This window comes from Oryzias latipes, chromosome 16 (genome assembly GCF_002234675.1).
Source record: "Oryzias latipes chromosome 16, ASM223467v1".
NCBI lineage: Eukaryota > Metazoa > Chordata > Actinopteri > Beloniformes > Adrianichthyidae > Oryzias > Oryzias latipes.
Window position 1 is genome coordinate 17,665,999 of NC_019874.2, and position 18,646 is coordinate 17,684,644.

At 39.2% G+C, this 18,646-nt stretch overlaps 2 protein-coding genes across 5 annotated transcripts; one reads left to right on the top strand and one right to left on the bottom strand.

Moving 5' to 3' along the window:
* Positions 1-2: 2 nt before the first annotated feature.
* Positions 3-9,617, bottom strand: tex10 (testis expressed 10). Of its 3 annotated transcripts, none has more exons than XM_011485232.3 (16): positions 9,536-9,617; positions 8,890-9,090; positions 8,614-8,801; positions 8,201-8,524; positions 7,905-8,117; positions 7,559-7,811; positions 7,343-7,455; positions 5,652-5,902; positions 4,789-4,924; positions 4,361-4,530; positions 3,436-3,613; positions 2,294-2,510; positions 1,069-1,149; positions 750-934; positions 465-675; positions 3-373 (listed from the first exon to the last, which is right to left on the bottom strand). In XM_011485232.3, the coding sequence occupies exons 2-16, from the start codon at positions 9,070-9,072 to the stop codon at positions 251-253; spliced, it is 2,826 nt and encodes a 941-aa protein (XP_011483534.1). In that variant the 5' UTR covers positions 9,073-9,090; positions 9,536-9,617; the 3' UTR covers positions 3-250. The 3 variants fall into 3 exon arrangements, with proteins under 3 accessions (XP_011483534.1, XP_020565834.1, XP_004077917.1); XM_020710175.2 differs by lacking the exon at positions 9,536-9,617 and adding an exon at positions 9,419-9,498; XM_004077869.3 differs by lacking the exon at positions 9,536-9,617 and adding an exon at positions 9,319-9,481.
* A 247-nt stretch (positions 9,618-9,864) lies between these two features.
* Positions 9,865-17,431, top strand: LOC101168649. Of its 2 annotated transcripts, none has more exons than XM_004077870.3 (12): positions 9,865-9,991; positions 10,364-10,692; positions 12,312-12,342; positions 13,077-13,154; positions 13,235-13,374; positions 13,461-13,586; positions 13,868-13,913; positions 14,276-14,341; positions 15,453-15,823; positions 15,923-16,027; positions 16,169-16,262; positions 16,481-17,431. In XM_004077870.3, exons 2-12 carry the CDS (start codon positions 10,387-10,389, stop codon positions 16,522-16,524), a joined length of 1,407 nt encoding a protein of 468 aa, XP_004077918.1. In that variant the 5' UTR covers positions 9,865-9,991; positions 10,364-10,386; the 3' UTR covers positions 16,525-17,431. The 2 variants fall into 2 exon arrangements, with proteins under 2 accessions (XP_004077918.1, XP_011483535.1); XM_011485233.3 differs by having other exon boundaries at positions 9,899-9,991; positions 10,367-10,692.
* Positions 17,432-18,646: the final 1,215 nt, after the last annotated feature.

Genomic DNA, 18,646 nt, shown 5'->3' on the forward strand with positions numbered 1-18,646 from the left:
TCAGTTTTACTTTATTTTTGTCTTTTTTAATTCAAAGAATGTCCAAAAAAAGCTCAGCCAAGGTTGAATAACACAAGAAAATCTCACAATTATCTGACCTAGAAAGGTGAAGGAAAGAGGCAGCTTACAGTGAACTGAAGTCCGTTTATCACGATAACAGAAACATTTTGATGCATGTACCCGTTGCTAGTAAAGCTCAGTGTTTTATCGTTCTTACTGAAACATGTCTGGAGGAAAATCTGAACGGGGTTTAGTACATGTCTCGAAGGCCCAGACTTCCACGGTGCGCAGAAGAGCTGTGGGACACGGTGACGCTGTAGCAGTACAGCAGATCCGTCAACCACTGCTCTCTGGTTCCACCCCGAGAATATCTCTGAAACACACGGAGAGTTCAACCAGCTTACAAACCTTAACATGGTGGGAATGTCAATCTAAGGTTCAAATTTTGCGTGGTGTGCATTTACCGTGAGGAGCAGCATAATCTCCTGCAGCAGAGTAGCATTAGCCAGCAGCTGGTTATGGAGTGGCGTGTGCTGCAGCAGCATGGAGAGGATCTGCCCGAGCTGCGGAAGCTTCTTCTCGGTCACGTCTGTGGCGCGCATGGACTGCAGAACCATTCGCAGCAGGCGAGGGACTCTGCTCAGTGCTGTAATGCAACAACTCCAAATCGCCTCCCTGCAATGTTTTCAACCCCATTGTTAGAAGATCATCACAGAACGATTAGCCAACTTTAATAATTGAAAACAAACCGTTTGTGGTTGGTTTCGGTTGGTGCCTCCTGCTGCAGAGCGACAAGCAGCGCCAGCAGACTGAGGCAACAATGAGACAAGAAGCGCAATACAGGCTCAAGTGGCAGGATGGACAGATCCAGTAATCTGGATACAGCTCTCAGCAGCCCAGCTGCCATACTGTCAGGAATCACCTCAAACTTGCTCTAACGCACACAAAGAAATGCATTATTGTGATAGAAGAAAATAAAAAACAGAAAGAAATTTATATCTTAAGTGTTCAGCATTTATATTTAATATTGTGACTTCAGCTGCCATGTGTGTAGATCTGAATTCTTACCAGGTATTTGCAAATGCCATTTTGCAGGATGTCAAAGCACTGAGACTTGGAGCCCATCGTTTCCAGACAGTGGCAGACTTCCTATAAACCACAGAAGTCGTCAAAAAATTGCTAACAGAAAAAGTTGAGCTAAAAAAAGTTTAGAGCTTTAAACAGATTAGTTCGTTCAGATGTTATCACTCTGTTGAAAAAAAATGAATGGCGTTTCCAACAGAGTTGCTTAAAAAAAAGAGGCTTAAAACAACAATGATTTGATTTAATCTCAAAAACTTATAGTTATTCTTCTCAATAGCAACTTCTGGACTAAGAAGAAAATCAAAGTGCTGCTTACATTTACCAAATTGCAGAATCCAACTAAAATTATGCTTTAAGGAAAGATTAACTGTGACAAGATAAAAATAGTAAACTTTGTTATATTTTAAAGAAAAAGAAACAATAGCTTTAACTATTGTTTAATTTATTTGCAGTTTACTCTAAATAAATCGTTTATTCTTCCTGAAGTAGGTGAGACCCCCCCAGACACACAAACTTTTTAAAAGTGAAAAATGCGGCTCATTTTTTCCTCATTAACCTGAAATCCAAATCAAATTTCTCATTACATTTTATCAAATTGAGCTGTGAGGCCGCATGTCGGAACACTGCACCTGTTGGCATTCTCTCCATCATTAAAAACAATCCGCTCTCATTATTTAAACCAGAGTTGACACAGTCCATCCCTAAATGCCCCCCCACCCCACCATGTTTGCCACCATGTGCCCCCCTCCCTATCCCTCCTGCTTCCCGCCACTTGCCTGTGATTGACTCGGACAGGGAGATGAGAGGGGTAGGATCTGAGGCCTTAATTGAGGGGAGGAATAAGTGATTATAAGCCCCCCACTAGCTCACACACACTTGCCCTCGGGCACAGTTACGTTAAGGGTAATTTCTGTGCAGAAATGTCACTCTCCCATCCTGCCATGGGCTCTCATTAGCATTTGTGCATATCCACTATGCCCGACAACCATGGATCTCCAACCTGTGCAACGCGATAAAGGTTCTCCTCTCAGCAGGAGTGCAATGATAAAGCCTCCCCCCTCTGAGCTCTGTTTGAGGGACAGAAAGAGACCACTGGGGAGTGAGCGTCCGTAATATCAACGCTCTGCACTTTTTCTGTCCACTCGAAATTCATCATTTAACTTCTGAATACTGGCTGTATTTATATTTATTTTTTAAAGGGAATGAGCACCTCAACAACATCCCAGTGATGCGTGAACTGCTCCAGCGGGGTGGCGTGGAGACACAGAGGTGACAGTGGGGTGGGGGACAGGGTGCCCTCATCCTCCTGCAGGATGGCGAGACTTTCAGACGAGAAGCCGGTGAGGGTGGAAAACAGGAAGCTAAAGTAGTCCACGTCCTGCAGGGCAGCTTCCTGGTTCCCGACTGACCAGCCGTTTAGAGATGACCTGCAGAACGCAAGAAGCAAACATGTTTCACAATAAAATCCCAAATAACAAGAAAAACTCAAATCCAGAGTCGCAAACTTTGTCTTTCCAAATATAAAGACATTTTCATCAGCATCTGAGAAATGCAACTTTTTTGTAGGCCTTCTTTAAATGTACTTTCATGTTTCTCAAGATTGTTTGAGAGTCTGTGTTTGGTAAAACCAGTTATGAAAACCCTTCCTTGTCCTGGAGGGAGATTGATCAGGAAATATGTTTGGAGGACTGTGGGTTTTTTTAAATGCCCAGAAGGCCCATCCAGACTGTCCACTCAATGCTCCATGACGATGCTGCATTCCAACCTCCCAAAGAGCTCTTTGTGCCAAACCTATTACATACACATCCCATTCCATATGAACTCTGTGCAGCCTCTACTTTTAAAAAAAAATACATTTGTATAACACTAGCCCACTGACATGGAGAAAGGGTCACACCCATCATCACTAAAGGTAAGCTGAGGACAGAAAATTTGTTTTGACTTTCATCAGACAGTAGAGCAGAAAACCACATAAGCAACAGTCAACACAACCCTGAAGAAATGGGATCAAATCTCTGAGACTGCTTGAAGGAGCAAGACTGCCATCTAATGGTGGCCTGCAGACACTACTGCCACACAAAAGTTCGGAACCGGGACATGAAAGCTATCAAACTTTCCTTAGCCCTTGTACTATCCTAGGCACTTTAACATTGGGAGTTGGGTCATCTAGACCCACTAGACAGTGCACTGAACCTTTTTTCTTCAATGATTTGTGATCTTCACTGGTGTCCATGGATTACATGAAATCTTTCCACCTTTATCCACCTTTGTCATGGTAGGGAGAACACGTCAATGTAAGGGTGGGGTCATCTAAGATAGCACAAGGGTTAAACGTGTCTAATTGAGGCTCACCTAAAATGAAGGATTCGGATCAGGGAGGCAGCAAGGCTGGCTGAGATTCGTCCTGCACTGCAGCAGCTGCTCAGATTGGCCAGAAGAGGCTGGGACAGGATGGGGAGAAAGTAGAGGAGCTGCACCATTGGCTTCTGGAACTCTGCTGGTAGAAGCACCATAACTCCATCCTGTGGGTCTTTAGACACAGATGCACCGTGTTATTCAACACTGACAGCACTTCAGAGGTTTCAGACAAAAACAAAAAAAATGAAAACCTGACAGGAAGACATATCTACTACAGAGTGGGTGGAGATAATAGAACTTTCTGTGTGTGTGGTATTCTTTCCAGCTCTGACGCACTTGCTGATGTCAGAGACCCTCAGACAAAAGGAGTCTTGTGATGGAGAATTGCTGGCCCTGCTGTGGTTTCTATTGAACACCCCTCCTCCTGACCCTCTCTGTCATACACCAGCCTCACTATCTGACCGACCTCTGAGCCGTGCACATGGACAGGCTTCCAGGAACGCTCAGTTTTACAAGCTGTCTGGCGTGGAAAGTACGGAGGTAGATTGCCTCTTAGAGGACCTGCTAAATGTTTTGGGTGCATGCTTTCTAATGTGTGACTTTTCCTTTTTTTTTTAAGCATAGAAGTTCAAGCATAACCCTGAAAATAAGGGACTCATCTAAAAGGTTTGAGTTCCCTCCTAAAACCATTCATGACATACCGACAAGAAACAAAATGTGCTTTTGGGGAACTTAAAAGCAGAGCAGCATCTGTTTTTTGTTCTGTGACCTGGGAGCAATTACACATCCAAGTTTGGTGGTTTTAAACACCTACATAAAATATTAACAGCTTTGCTTGGTGTCACTTTTTTTTTTCTTTTTTAACTAGCTACCGCAACCTTTAGGATCCCAAATTCTTACGTGTGAGGAGTGTTCTCACCATAGAGTGTGCAGGCGTGTGTCTCCAGACTGTCGAGGAGGTCTTTGTTTCCTCGAGAAGCTGCAGCATGAATGGCAGTGATGAGTTCTGCAGAGAATTTTGGGTTACGGTGGCCTAGCTGGGACAGCTGCACAGGAAGAGAGGCCAGCCAGCGAGACATCACTTTGCTCCTTCATATAGAAATGAAAAGAACAAATCAGTTAATTGATGTCCGTAAACTCTAAAATGCAAAATATTTAACCCCTTGACGCCTAACCACTTAATTTAGCATCTACTTGAAACCAAAAACATAAGTGTAGTGTTTTTTTTTCATAGATGGATAATAAATTCAGGCATCAAGGTGTTATGTGTCTCAAACTGTCTTTAATGGCTTTTAGGCCTATGCCTTTTAAATAAGCCTACATGTTGAGAACATTCAGTGATGTTACCTGGCGATGTGTGTGTGTCCTTGCTCCTCCAGGTACAGTTTGTTATAGAAAGAAAGCAGCAGGAATCGTGTCCGTGGTAGGAGGCTTTTCTGTTTATAGTAGATGTACACGGATGCCAGCAGCTCCTCTGTTACTGCTGCAAAAAGTTAAAACACAAACGCCTCAAAAAGGGCTCCTTTGAATAACTATAAGGCCGTATAAACATAATTGATAGATTTGTTTTTTTTCAAGCAATTCCAGCAAAAAAAAAAAACGAAAAAGATATGAAAAATAAAAATACGTAGATACTCTGGCCCCTCATTTGCGACGCGTGAGTTGCGTTCTAAAATAGACAAAATCCACAAAGTATTCATCTTTAGTTTTTTAAATAATTAGACATGTTTTTAAGGCTATAAAACTCCTCACTACACACCCTATTCACTTTTCTTAGACAAACATGAACACTCCTCTCTTGTTTCAACTCTTAAAGTTCAAACTTTAAAGAAATATAAGTGTACGCCTTTGTATGAATGGATAACTGTTGATTGTTTTGTTTTGTGCATTATTCTTGCTTTGCTTGAAATAAACCATTTCAAATCAAAAATCAAATTAAATAGAGTAAATGAAAGACAATTTTATCTTCCTGACATTATAATGGCTTTTAATCAATTTGCACGTTATACATACCGCACACGCATATGACACACTGATCCCATTATATATAATCAGTTTGATTAATTGCTTGAAAGTTAATGGGAAGAGGCCAATTCATATAATCTCATGTCTATTGTATTTTACCTTTCTTCTTCTTTTTTTTTTTTGTTAATGATAAATCCAATAAAACAAAGGTTTGACCCTGTGGAGTGAATTCTGGATGTGCTTACTTCTGCTCCTCTGTGTGAGCACCATCTTCCACACAGTACCCAGCAGCATGTGCAGCTGCTGAAAGCTCAGTTTCACTCCGCTGCCCAGAGTCTCACGCACAAAAGTCCTCAGCGGCGTCAGCCACTCTCCCTCTGCCTCTCGGCTGACGCTTTGCTTCTGGCTGAGGGACACCATGACCTGGCAAAGAGTGATGTTAAAGGCCAGGGGCTCGACGCTCAGCAGAGCATTCTCTGCTGCGTTCTGTTTACTTCTGAGGACGAAAACGGCGAGAAGGGACAGCACTCAGTTCAGACTTCAAATGCAGTCAGTGTCATTAAGGTTTCTCCGCAAAAATCTAATTCATTTGAAAGAGTTAACGAACAAAGCAAACAAAAAAGTGCATAAAAAGGTAATCAGTTTTATATTTACAAGGGAAAATGAAGTCTTCAACTAGAAACACTTTAGTGTTCTTTTGACACAATTTTTGAGTTGGCTGTTCTAAATTAGATATTTAAGTAATCTTTCTTTTTTTCGCACTTAAGGCTTTTTACAGCTGTAATTTCTGTTTAGCTAATACTAAGTGGCTGCTCCTGTGTCAAACTAAAATCATCCCCAGCAATAATCTTGTTGATTCAAATCTTTTAATGCATCAGCAACACTCAAATATGCAGAAGAACGATTCTTTTTAGAAAGTTAATTCTATGGAAAGTTTAATTAATCCAAAAATCTGAACCAAAAAAAGGCAGATGGCAAAGAACTGGAGAGAACAGTGACCTACAAGCGGCATTTTCTAAAGATCTCTCTGCGGCCCTTTCCAATACAAATTGGTTTTCCGGTTTGTTTTATTTTTATTTTTCCCCATTAAAGTTAAATGGAAAAGTATGGCAATCAGAGCCCAAATTTCCCTTACAAGTTATGTGAAGATTATGGGGAGATAAAGTGACCTCAAAAGGCATGTCTAGCATTTTAAGCAGCATCAAGATTTTTTGTTTTCCTTTTTTCATTTGTGTAACCTTAAATTAAAGAGTAAGGATTACTAAGCAAAAGCTTGACCGCATCAAATTATTGCTCAGTTTTACAAAACACTAAGAAAACATGAAGACTCCCACTTCCTTCATAACGTGTGCATAAAAGCAGAATGCCAACCTATAGAATTCATAATATCTTATTTTAAAAACCTTTAGGATTTGGTTAAAAAAAAGTTGACCTTTGTGAATCCAATTATTTATCTAATGATGACAAGATACAGACAATCTGTGAATATCTTCTATGACTTTCAGCTTACTGGAATTTGATTTACTGGTTTACCATACATCTTTAAATGAGCTTTTTCTTTGGTAAATTAATGTTGACTAAGAAAGTTATTTTGCTATAAAAAAAACTAAAAGAATGGCTCATTGTGCAAAAAAAAGCTGTAAAAATGGCAGAAAATTAAGATTTAGAAAGACTAAGAAAAATTTAGACAGCGGCCATTTTTATTTCTCCTTTAATGATTTTAAGCTCTTGAAAAGATGCATTTGTTTAGTTTTCATAAAGATTTATCGCTCTGTCTGTGTTTTTATCAAATGCTTTGAATATGAAGGTTTGTAAGTGGGCCGACAAATGTTAAACAATGAGCAAATAGGTTAAAAAAAAGGAAATTTTATAAAATACCATAACTGTTTTGCTACTAAAAATGTAGCAAAATAGTGTTTAAATGTATTTGTTTCACCTTTTGAGATCCGTTTTCTTCTTATGCCTGGGTGTATCCCGGATTCCATATGGAAAATTTTTCATGAAGTACTGTTTAAACTCCTCGAGATATTCTTTACGGAACCAAGCATCCTAAAATAAGATAGAAATAACAAATTGTTAATATTTCAACAAAAACCAGTTAAATATGTTTATTTTGAATTTAAAATAAAAAATAGTCCATGCATCATCTCACCAGTGCATCCTGGTTCTCCTTTTTGGGAGTCAATTTTCTGAGCAGCTGCAGAATATTTAGGACCTGGTGCATGATGGACATGGCATCTTGAGTGAGCAGATGAGCCCCCTCACTGTTATTCATTGAGCTGTCACTGGCGCTGGCTTCAACCCACACTTCCATTAGGAGAGGCACAAGGGTCGCTGCAAAGCTTTGAACAGTTGAAATAGAGTCCAGACCCTCACTGACAGTAGAACCAGAATCCAACTCAGATCTAGTTAATACAAAAACAAGAGTATATTATAATCCAAACAACTGTGTTGTGTGCCTTTGTTCCAGATGAGCACTAGGTTTTGCAGTACTGTACCTGAGTCTGTAAGTTGACTGTGGACTTGGTTTGGCTCCCGAATGTTCAAACACCTTAACTCCAACTTTTCTGTAGACAACATCTTCCCATTTGACATACAAAGTTGTGGCGTGGCCCTCTCCACTCGAGTCGAAAGCACCTTCGGTTGGAACAGACACTTCATTTTTCTCCCCTGGTCGATCTTCTACAACTGCTTGCAGGAAGCGCCCAAGCCTAAAAAAGGAAAACATCAAAAAACATTCTACAGGGTTGGAATCTTAGACTTTTCAGATACTGTGAGGAGGTTGCATTCATACCTGAGGAGAACAGAGAGCCGCCACTGCTGACTGGTCACAGCCCTGTCAAGGTTGACCGACAGAGACCAGCTTCTTCCCTTGATGTCTTGAGTTTTTTTGGCCCCAGCGTTCTGTCTGTGAGAAATCATCTCTAAGAAATTAGTGAGAAGAACTCCAGGTCGTTGTGCTAGCAGAGATGAGTAGTGCTCCAGGAACACATCAAGAACTTTCATGGCATCCTCCTGGATGCTTGCTTCAATGTGGGTCATGGCGCATGACAAGTGAGCACTAAGCAAGGGGAAAAAAGGAGCCACTCGCTCTGCAGGAACAGACTGAGCTATGATTCTGTAAAAAGAAAAAAGATTGGCATTTTGAGTTAGAGAGACCAAAACTTCTTTTCACGTTACATATAATTTTTTCTGTTTAATTTTTACCTAATTACACGAGTAGCTGCCACACGAACGTTGCCATCCTTGTCTGCAAGTACAGCTGCCACTTCAGAAAGCAAGCGTGAAAGATGCTGTTCCAACAAAGAGGGGTTACAGGACAGCAACTCCTTCAAACCCAGCAAGGCACTGTGTTTCACGTTGGCATTGTAGTGATGCAGCTGAGACAAAATATCCTGAGGAGAAAACAGGGAAGGTAGACAATAATGAAACACCTCAAATAATCGAATCTGACGCCTGCATTTCACCGATGGCTGAACGTACATTCACCCCCAGCTGCCTGTGAGTTGTGGGGCCACTCGTGTCTCTCTTGAGCTGCTCGGGAAGATGGATCCCTCTTGATCGAAAGTTGGTGTTGGTGGCGTTATCCGCTCTGGGTTTCTTCTTTCCCACTTTCAGCTTGATCTTCTGAAAATCATCCTGCCTCTTCTTCTTCTTCGACTTCATCTTCAGAATCTAAACTGCCTGCGTTTACAAACACAAACATAAAGAGTCTTAAATCTACGTTTGGTTTTACCTGGCTACACTACAGTCACGCATTTGCTGTGTACGTTTATCGGGTTTCACATCGACAGGCTAGGCGAAATTCAAAGCATCTCAGCAGGGGCGGCACGTTTGCATAGCATATGATGTGGCTACCTTGCTTTATTCAAGGCGCAGAATTAAGCACGGTACTAACACTTCTTAACTTACCACAGTAAAAATTAGTAGTTTCAAAGTTCAAACGAATCAGATATTTAGTAACATTAACATTTCTAAAAAGGTAAAACCAAAAAAAAAAAAACACATCTACCAATTATTTTAAAAGGTGAAAATGCTTCATCTTTTCAAGTAAGCGTATTGGGTCCTTTTACTCTGTTTACAACGCGTGTCAGTTTGATATGTAAATCTCATCCGCTGCGGAGCTTACATTTGTGGGCTTGGCGATATGAAAATGGTCGTTTCTTTCTACAGAAACTCACTTATCCTTCATTGTTAAACTTTAAATACTTAATGAAAATGAAAGTGTAAAATAAAATGACTTATTTAGGATGTTATGAGTAGCGGTTAACCCTGGTAACAAAAGCAAACATACCTTATAGTTACCCGAGTAAGTGGCCTGTACAAAAAGACAACGTATAAACCAACTTTTAAAGAATCGTGATAAAAAATAAAATACAATGTGTATTTTAAAAATCAAGATAATTTATCTAAAAGCCAATTTGTTAATTAATTAACATTCAATAAGAAAACAAGTCTCTTTTAAAACGGCAAACTCACGTAGGTACTATCTTCTCCATTAAAGAGACATTATTGGTTTGTTCAACCGCGGTTAGCATCATATGCTACTCGTTTGAAAAACCTGCTGGTTGGATTGTCTTTTCAGGTATGAGTAATTTGAAAATGTTCTACCATGTTTACGTAGCAGAAATGCTCATAAATTGTTGATTTTATTTTGCTGGAATATCTACATTTGGAGGAATTTCAATATTTCTTCGTATGGAAAGGCTAGACTGGCTGGGCCTTCAATCTCTATCGTGTAATAACACTAAAGCTAATTATAATGTTTACATTATAAAAGTAAAGCAAAAAGGAAAGAAATGTGCTTTGTGGTATTTTTGATGATGTGGTGATGATGTGTATACATAAAAAACTGATTCACCAAAAATGAAATGTTAAAAAAGAAAAAAAAACTTGATGGGGGGGGGGGGGTATGTATGTTATAGGCTGTCGTAAATATTTCACTGTTGTCCACTAGAAGAGAGGAAGAAGCCTGGAAACATGGAGGCTCAGCCCATTGAGGCTCAGCTCGGAAACATGGAGGGCCAGCCCATTGAGAGTCTGACTGGAAACGTGGAGGTTCAGCCTGGAAACATGGAGGCTCAGCCTGGAAACGTGGAGGATCAGCCTGAAAATGTGGAGGATCAGCCTGAAAATGTGGAGGATCAGCCTGAAAATGTGGAGGGCCAGCCTGGAAACATTGAGGATCAGCCCATTGAAGCTCAGCCTGGAAACGTGGAGGCTCAGCCTGGAGAAATTCCACAAAATCGTCCAAAAGCCAAATCAAAATCAAAGAAGAAATCAAAAGTAAGAATCTTCTTGTGGACCAAAACATCTACGGTTTTTAACAAAGAAAGAACTCTAGCTGATGTCTTCACAAAGATCAGTCAATCTTAAAGACAAGTTTCTGTGCACATTAGTGTGTTAGCAGATGAACCATTTTGATTTTAATCTTTTTTTTTCTTTTACATTTAAGATGCTTTAGGCATAGCTTCTTTTATAAAACAATAGCTGTCTTTTACAACTATACAAACAAAATGCCAGACTTAATATTCAGCATTTAGTTTTTCACATTAGACAAAATTCCTACGCACAACACACATTAAAGCTTTCAACGTAGAGGATTTATTTGACGTAACTAAATATATATATTTTTAACTTCAACATCCACAACATATCTTGTTTACTGGATGGTAACCATGACACACTGCAACCAATGACGTCTTGATCTTTTAGCCAATGTTCTTCATTTGCAGCAGTCTTCATTTTATAATAATTGCGTTAGTTCTCTCTTAACCCATAATTACTCAGATTCATTTTTCTTTATAGGACAATTATGTGAGATGAACCACAGACAGAACTCACTTCAAAACTTATCTGTAAAAACAAAATATTTTTATAATGACTGTTTTGACACATCCTGAGTTTTTGGATTCTCCTTAAATCTTTGTACTGATTAGGTAGGGTGCACTGGGGCAGAAACATTTTAAGAACAGTTTGATTTGAGCGTAGAAAAACCTAAATTCCTTAGCCAAAGTAAACTAGGTATTGTCCATAAGATGGTTAATGCCTATTTGCTTAGTTTATTCCATATGATGCTTTTTAGTAATATGGAGGATTCTACTGCAAGTAGTGTTTAGTTCCTTCTTTAGATTAGTAGCTCTGCTTGTGTCACGTTGACAGTCTGTGACTGCTGTACACGGACTGGCCGAGACGACTTGGCATAAGCACAACAGACCTTTTTAATCAAAATATTAACCATGTCCTTTTTAAATTTGAAATATTGGTCTCTAGCATGCAGAATTACAACAAGGAGGAAGCACTTTTTCATAGATTAAGAGCGGAAAGACATCATGACTGACTCGTATGCAGGTTGCTGCTGCACTTCAGGGTTCCTGACTGTGGCATAAAATTCAACCTGAGGAGAAAAAAAACGAGTCGTGTTATGTTGTTCTTTGGAGAGACGCCTGCTCCAGAACCCTTGGATCCAGATGCATCTCACATCCATCTCTATTAAAGAGGGGTGTTTCAGAACATTTTTAATGTATTCAAGGTTTTTTTTATTTCTTACATAATCTGCAGTATTTTTCTGCAGTCCTGGAGCATTCAGGCCTCGACCTAAGTGCTCTTTAATGTCTAAACGGTACACAAATGTGTATTCTTTTCACTTTTCTCTTTGGCTATTACTGGTTTGATATGAACCCACCCCATATTAAGATGACACAGTTGGAGCCCTAGTATACTCACTCTTATGGCTACCACTGCTTAAGGCAGCGGGTCATGATGGATGAGGAGTTATCGGCTCTGTGGCATGTTTGGTGTGGAGGACGTGGACGGAGTAGTTCAGTCCTCTGCCAGGTGTCATCCCGTCACTAATTCATGTATGTCTTTCTCCTCCTTGTGGGTTTATCCCCTTCTGCTGACAGAAAAAGCAGCCGCAGCATTCTGCTGACATAGGTAAGTCCTTTTACATACGGTGCCTCTTCCAGTGCTGAGAGTTGAAGCTCGAGGTCTCGACTTGCTCGCTTCTTGTGGCCAGTGGTGACTTGTTTGCCGCTGTGATATGCCCTCAGAAATCAGGGGGCTGCTGAGGTGCCGACCAGTAAATTTTGGTCTTTAAAGACTTAAAATAAGTTTGCAGGATTCTTTTCATGTCGGCTGATACAAGTTTGACATGAAAACAAGTCTTGCCGAAAGCACTTTGTGCTGAATAATTGTTTAAACTTGTGTTGGGTTGTTCTCTGCCTGACTTTCTAATCCTCTGCCAGTGTTTCATTGGCTGCACTTGCATTGTGCTTAAGTTATTTTTTTCTAGTGTTGCACACTGACTGTTGCATTAGTGCCCCATAGAATGGTTTATTCTGTGGCTGGACGCAATGATCAGCAGTGCATTAAAGGGGCTGCATTTTTTTGGGCCCATTTTTGGACTTAGAAATGACTTGAGTGAAAAGTGCTCTTCACAATAAAAGTTCAAAAACATTATACATCAAGAATCTAACTTGGAATCTTAATTCTTTTGGAGAAGAAAATCCCATAAATCTTATGGTTCTGCAGGTTGTATATGATCTTGTGATTACCGGTACAGTTTTGTCCAACTTACAAACTTTGCTGGACCTCAACTTGAACAATCTTAACCCACAGGAAAGTTTCTTTGCGTGTGTGTGTGCTGACCACAGTTTTGTTTTTTCTAGTCTACACAAAAGGGGGTGCATTCCACACTGTGCCCTCTCTCAGCAAAGTATTGAAGGGGATTACAGACAGCATCGTTGGTGAGCCAAAGGAGCAACTTTCTCTCACAAATCTCCACTCTGCTGTCCCAAATCAGGGGCTAACGTTTCTATGTCTACAGGCCTTCAGTATGTGTGGGAGTTCCGCAGCCCCAGCAGGTCTGTCCAGCCCCACTACCAGTGCAAACTGTGCTCACTGTGTCGTTTGCAGCATGACATGATCGATCATGTGAAAGGATGGAAACACTGCTTCCGATACTTGGTGAGTAAATCTGATTTTCAGATCTGCAATGAAGAAAGGTTTCTTTTTTTTTCTCTATTATACAATATGTTGGTGTTTTCGTGCAGAAAAAGGCCCACCCCGACAAGGTAACCTGCGAAGAAGAGGATGTAATCAAGGACAATGCTGTCAAAAAGAACGTTAAAGCAATGGTTGCTGAGGTGGAGCAGACGGAAGGAAGGGGACAGATCAAGGTGGCTGACCCTTCATTACTGCCCTGTTGATTGTACTCAGCTGTAGGGATTTTTTGTCTGTTGATTGGTTTGCCAGTTTAAAAAAAACATTGCATCCTGTTTTCATATTGCAAAAATAATTTTATTTTCTGGACAGAACATGTCATATTTTATTACTTCTATTATTTAATAAAAGTTACCAGAAACATTTCAGAATTTAAGCCATATGAGAAGAAATAATAATTTACTCCAAATTTTTTTTTCTTGTGTCTAATAATACTTTGTCTGTTTCTGGACTTTAGGTCATCTTGACGGAGCCCTTTAAAGTCCATGCTTTTAAAGGAATGCGTACGTTACTCTGATTTTAATACAAACTTTAGGCTAAGATGCAACCATTTAAAAATATAGAGAGAGGAAAAATGAACGACAGAGACATTAGAAAATTTCAGTTTGTGGATGTGAAATCCTTGAGTTTCTGTTTAATATTCTCCTTTTCTCCTTGTCTTTGGTAACAAATTCAAGTCAAGTTACATCTGTAACTTTAAGTCCAGCCTCAGGTCTTTTAAATTTATACTTAAAATATTTCTTCATTCTCAATTCACCCATTTAATGCAGAACATTGTTAGTTTAGTTTACATAGTTTTTCATGCTTTTCTTTCTTTTTTTGTCTTTGCCATTAAAATTCCAATTAAGATGTTTCAAATTTTCAGGTTCTGCTCTTCCAAGATCTGGGCCTCCACCAGATCCAGGGATGGGATCAAGGGGTCCCCCCTTTGGTGAGTCTCTAAAATGAGTGCACCAATTATTTGCTGCAGGGCAAAAAAGTAATTGTCAGTCACCAATTCTGTAATTTATCCGATTTTAAAAATGAGAGGTCTGTGATGTTCATCATAGAGACACTTTTAACTCAGACGGAATGTAAAGGAGAATAGTTAAAAAAAAATCACATTCTAAAAGAACAGATTTGGATAATGATGCAGAAAATTAATATTTGGTTGATAATAAAATGTCACCTCAGTACTTATTTAATAAAATCCTGGTTGTCAATGACAAAGATCTGAAGTTTCCAATAGGTTGTAACCAGGTTTGCACTGTATTTGCTATTTTGGTCCATTGTTCCATGCAGATCTTTTCAAGAGCTGTGATGTTTTGGGGATTTTGCTGGGCAACAAAAAATTTCAACTTCCTCCACAGATATGGTTTTAATTGGGTGGAGGACCAGATACTGCATAGGAACCTTCAGAACCACAAAATGCTTTTTATGTGGCCACTCCTGTGTTATCTGGGGAGTGGGTTTATGATCACTTTTATGCTGGAATATCCAGACATGTTTCATCCTCAGTGTTCTCAATGATGGAAGGTTTTTGACCAAAATCTCAACATACACTGCTCCATTAATCCTTTCCTTTTATATGGATCGTCCTGTCCCCTTTGCAGAAAAGGCAGTCATTTTAATCGGTTCAAACAGGAGCTTTTTATACATGTAACAAGTGGAGGATAGAAGAACAGGTCTGTGAGGACAGAATTCCTGATTGTAGAAGCACCATAAACAAATACATTCTTTAAAAATGTTAAAATGAAAATCCCAGTCTCTGGATACAAAGGCGTCCAAATGCTGGATTTAAACATATCTGGGTTGTTGTTGTTGTTTTTTTTAATTAGGTTTTTCTGTCTATTTTTTGTCTCAATTTCTTATCTGAAGCCTTTTAGTGTAATCTTCAAAACGTGTAATGCTTTGAAGCGTTGTGGGGGGAAAAACCAATGTGTTTGCTTTAAAAATGTTGGTTAAAATGTGGCAACTTTGATAAATATTTTTTGTGACAAGTCTGTATTTATCATTTTGATATAGCCTACGCTGCTGCTTTTAATAAATCACACATCTTCCAGGTCCGAGTTTTTCCAACTCAAGGTTTCCTGGGGAGTTTTCTGGTCATGGTGGTCCTTTCACGGACTATCAAGACAACGAATATGGGGATCCCGAATATGAAGACTACCAATCAAATGAAGATTATTCTGGCCTTGGCATGGATTGTGGAGCTGTTGGACATCCCTCATCTGTGGGTGGAAATGGTTTTAACCCTGGTGGAACTGAAAGCTTCAGGAGTGGACCACTGAACAAGAGCTCCAACAAAATGCATCCAGGGTTCCAGGGCAGGCAGATGGGTGATAACTATATGAACCGGCCACCTGAGAGATCAGGAGGAATGGGAGCAGCTTCACACAGCAGTACACTTTCCAGTACTCTGCTCACATACCTGGTGGGTTTTTAGCTCCTTCTCAGATCCACTGAACATTTGTAAAAAATACTTTTTTTTTCCGTTTAAAACATAAAACTAACTTTGAAATTATGTTTTTAGGATTCGTTCCGGATACAGAGTGAGAGCGATGCTCAGTTGGTGTTAAAGGTGACACAGAAGTTAACTGATGTTTTGATGGAGTACCGACTAAGGACCATATCACCGGTACAAAGCTTTACTCATTTCTCTAAGTGTGTATTTTGTGTTTAAGTACATTTTTATTTAGCTACTTCAAAATGGAGAGAAAAAAGTCACGATTAATATTTAAATGTTGAAAAAACCTAATTGTAGAGTTTTTTGTTTTAGGGTCCAACTCCAAGCAGTTTGCCTATGAGCTCCTCAAGCTTCTCCACTCCTACCAGAACACCAAGCAGTAGTGATCGATACTCGAATGTCTCAGGTACAAGAACCCAAATTTACTTGTCAAAATCAAAGCCTGATTGATTTACACCTGGTTTTTATAGAATATTTACATTTTATTTGTTCCACACAAGGCATTTGTCACATAAGAAATACAAAACCAGGTAGAAAGAAATCACTGTTTAGGGGAATATCATTAAACTTTTAAGAGTGAAAATGCATTTGAGATTTTGTAATGTTTCTGATGTCTTGTTGCAGGTCCATCCAGATATTCTGATGGTCCTCCAAGATTCTACAAATGAGCAAAAGATGGCATCCTGGTTTCTTCATGTCACTTCTACCCACAATCAAAGACTTCTGGGATGATTTTTCTACTATATACATTTTGTTTTTGTTAGGCTCTTTTTGTTGCTTTTTAACGTTTTTCCATCCAAGGGGCAAACCAGATTATTTTTAGGAGCTACTTATCCCTGATGTGACTTTCTGAGTTGAACTTTTGAATATTTAGCAATTGTTTTATTCAATAAAGTCAAATAACACTTTCAAAAATGAAATTTTTTATAAGGCTCAACTTAAAAAAGGGGATAAAAACAGCACACCCTTCTTCATCAAGGTAAGGCTAGGTGCGGTGGAGAAGATCTGGGACAGCATCCTCCACTCCCACCCTCACCCTATACGCAAATTGCATGTTGCACCTGTTGCTTTAGCAACTGCAGCACTAACCTCTCCAGTTTCTATTTTGTGAGAGGCCAATGCAATTGGTATGTAGTCCTTATATACCCCTAGGCTGCTTGGCCTTGGGCAGAGGAATGACGCACGAGGTCTTCCAGAGTGTTGGTATTATACCAAGGTGCACGCTCAGGTTAAAGAGGTGCTGGAGGGGACCTCCTAGCTCATCTGCATATGTCTTCAGGAGCCTGGGCTACACCCCATCTGGGCTTGCTGCTTTCCTGGTCTTAGGTTTCTTCAGCTCTCGTCTTACCTGATGTTCAGTAAAAGGACTATAATGAGGGAGAGCTGAGGCCAACAGTGCAGGTTCATTTGTAGAATGAGGAGGAAATAAGAGGAAACAAGGTGAGGTAGATGATGCTTGTATCTGTTTTGATCAAAATCACAGCTTCCATTTTGCCTTTTGTTGAGGAAATGTAGTTATCAAATATATAATTTTTGAATAAAACACAGGTTTGTATAAAATATGCTGCAAAAAAAGTAAGTCACACAGTCAACCAAAGTTAGCTGGGTGATAATACACTTGAAGCCCCTGCAACTGCTTTGAAGTCTGACATAAACAATAAATCACACTAATAAGCTGCACATATTGGGGCATGATGTGGTTGTACTTGAAATGGACGAGTACTGGTGATGAACTTAAATTGATCTTAGGTCACACTAAACCTGGTTGAAGTAAAAGTGAAAGATTTCCTGTATACATCTATGATATTTAGATTTAAAATTGGCTATCTGTTTTAAATGTGCTAATAAATCTTCTAAAACCTGAATCAATGTTACATTTCTATATTAAATGCTAAACCTTACAAAATAAAATTAATGCACAAAGATTTTCACAGCATGGAGACTGACAAAAAAACATCAGGTCCAAGCTGAAGTTTTTTTTTTCATTGATTGCATCTTCAGGAAGGAGCTTGATAGACCTTCACAATAACCTTGATAAAAAAATAATATTGCAAAATAATTTAGTCTGAGGCTAAGATGATATGTCTGGGTGGATGGTTTGAGGAGGCAGATGTCGTCTGCAAAGCAAAGTGTTTCTGGGTCATAAATTGACTTCTTTGTGACCCAAAGACGGACCAGCTGAAATGAGTGACAGAAAAAGAAAAGTTAGATTTTAATCCACAATAGCCTCTGGTCTTTGAAAAAGAAAGCTTTAAACTTTCAATTAAAATTGTTTCACTACGAGGTCAAATTGGTAAAGATCATTCTGCTATCTGTACCCCCCCCCCCCCCAGCTCAACTCAAAGTCTCTGTTGTTTCTGAATGTCTATGTAATCAATAGCAGAACATCAACAAACAAGAAAAAAACTAGAGCTAAAATTAAAATCACTGAGTCGAAAGTCACAAAAATATACTTATTTTTACTTGTGGACAAGGTTAAGTATTATAGTCAAATATACACATACATATATATATTGTTGCTGGAAGAGGCAACATTAATCCTTAGAGCTGCCTATATTTCGTTACAGAGAATCCCATTATTGTTATCCTCTGTTAAGACATCTTTTTAAAAGTATGAATGAAAACCATTATTATTTGATTTAGTCTATGAATCTTTGAGATTCTTCAAAGAACTTCAAAGAGTTTAAGAGTTGTCTTTTTTTATTCTTTCACAACATTAGTGATTTATTTATTTATCCTCACGGTGTCTCCAAGATGTTCTCTCCCCAAAAGAACATTTTAAACTTTTTT

What these genes read in the sequence shown, in the direction of transcription:
- tex10 (XM_011485232.3), bottom strand. Translation starts at nt 9,072, where the DNA reads ATGAAGTCGAAGAAGAAGAAGAGGCAGGATGATTTTCAGAAGATCAAG. An exon ending in GCAGCTACTCGTGTAATTAG is followed by an intron (nt 8,525 to 8,613) that starts GTAAAAATTAAA and finishes TTCTTTTTACAG; the next exon opens with AATCATAGCTCAGTCTGTTC. An exon ending in AGGAGAACCAGGATGCACTG is followed by an intron (nt 7,456 to 7,558) that starts GTGAGATGATGC and finishes ATCTTATTTTAG; the next exon opens with GATGCTTGGTTCCGTAAAGA.
- LOC101168649 (XM_004077870.3), top strand. Translation starts at nt 10,387, where the DNA reads ATGGAGGCTCAGCCCATTGAGGCTCAGCTCGGAAACATGGAGGGCCAG. An exon ending in AACACTGCTTCCGATACTTG is followed by an intron (nt 13,375 to 13,460) that starts GTGAGTAAATCT and finishes GTTTTCGTGCAG; the next exon opens with AAAAAGGCCCACCCCGACAA. An exon ending in CCATGCTTTTAAAGGAATGC is followed by an intron (nt 13,914 to 14,275) that starts GTACGTTACTCT and finishes TCAAATTTTCAG; the next exon opens with GTTCTGCTCTTCCAAGATCT.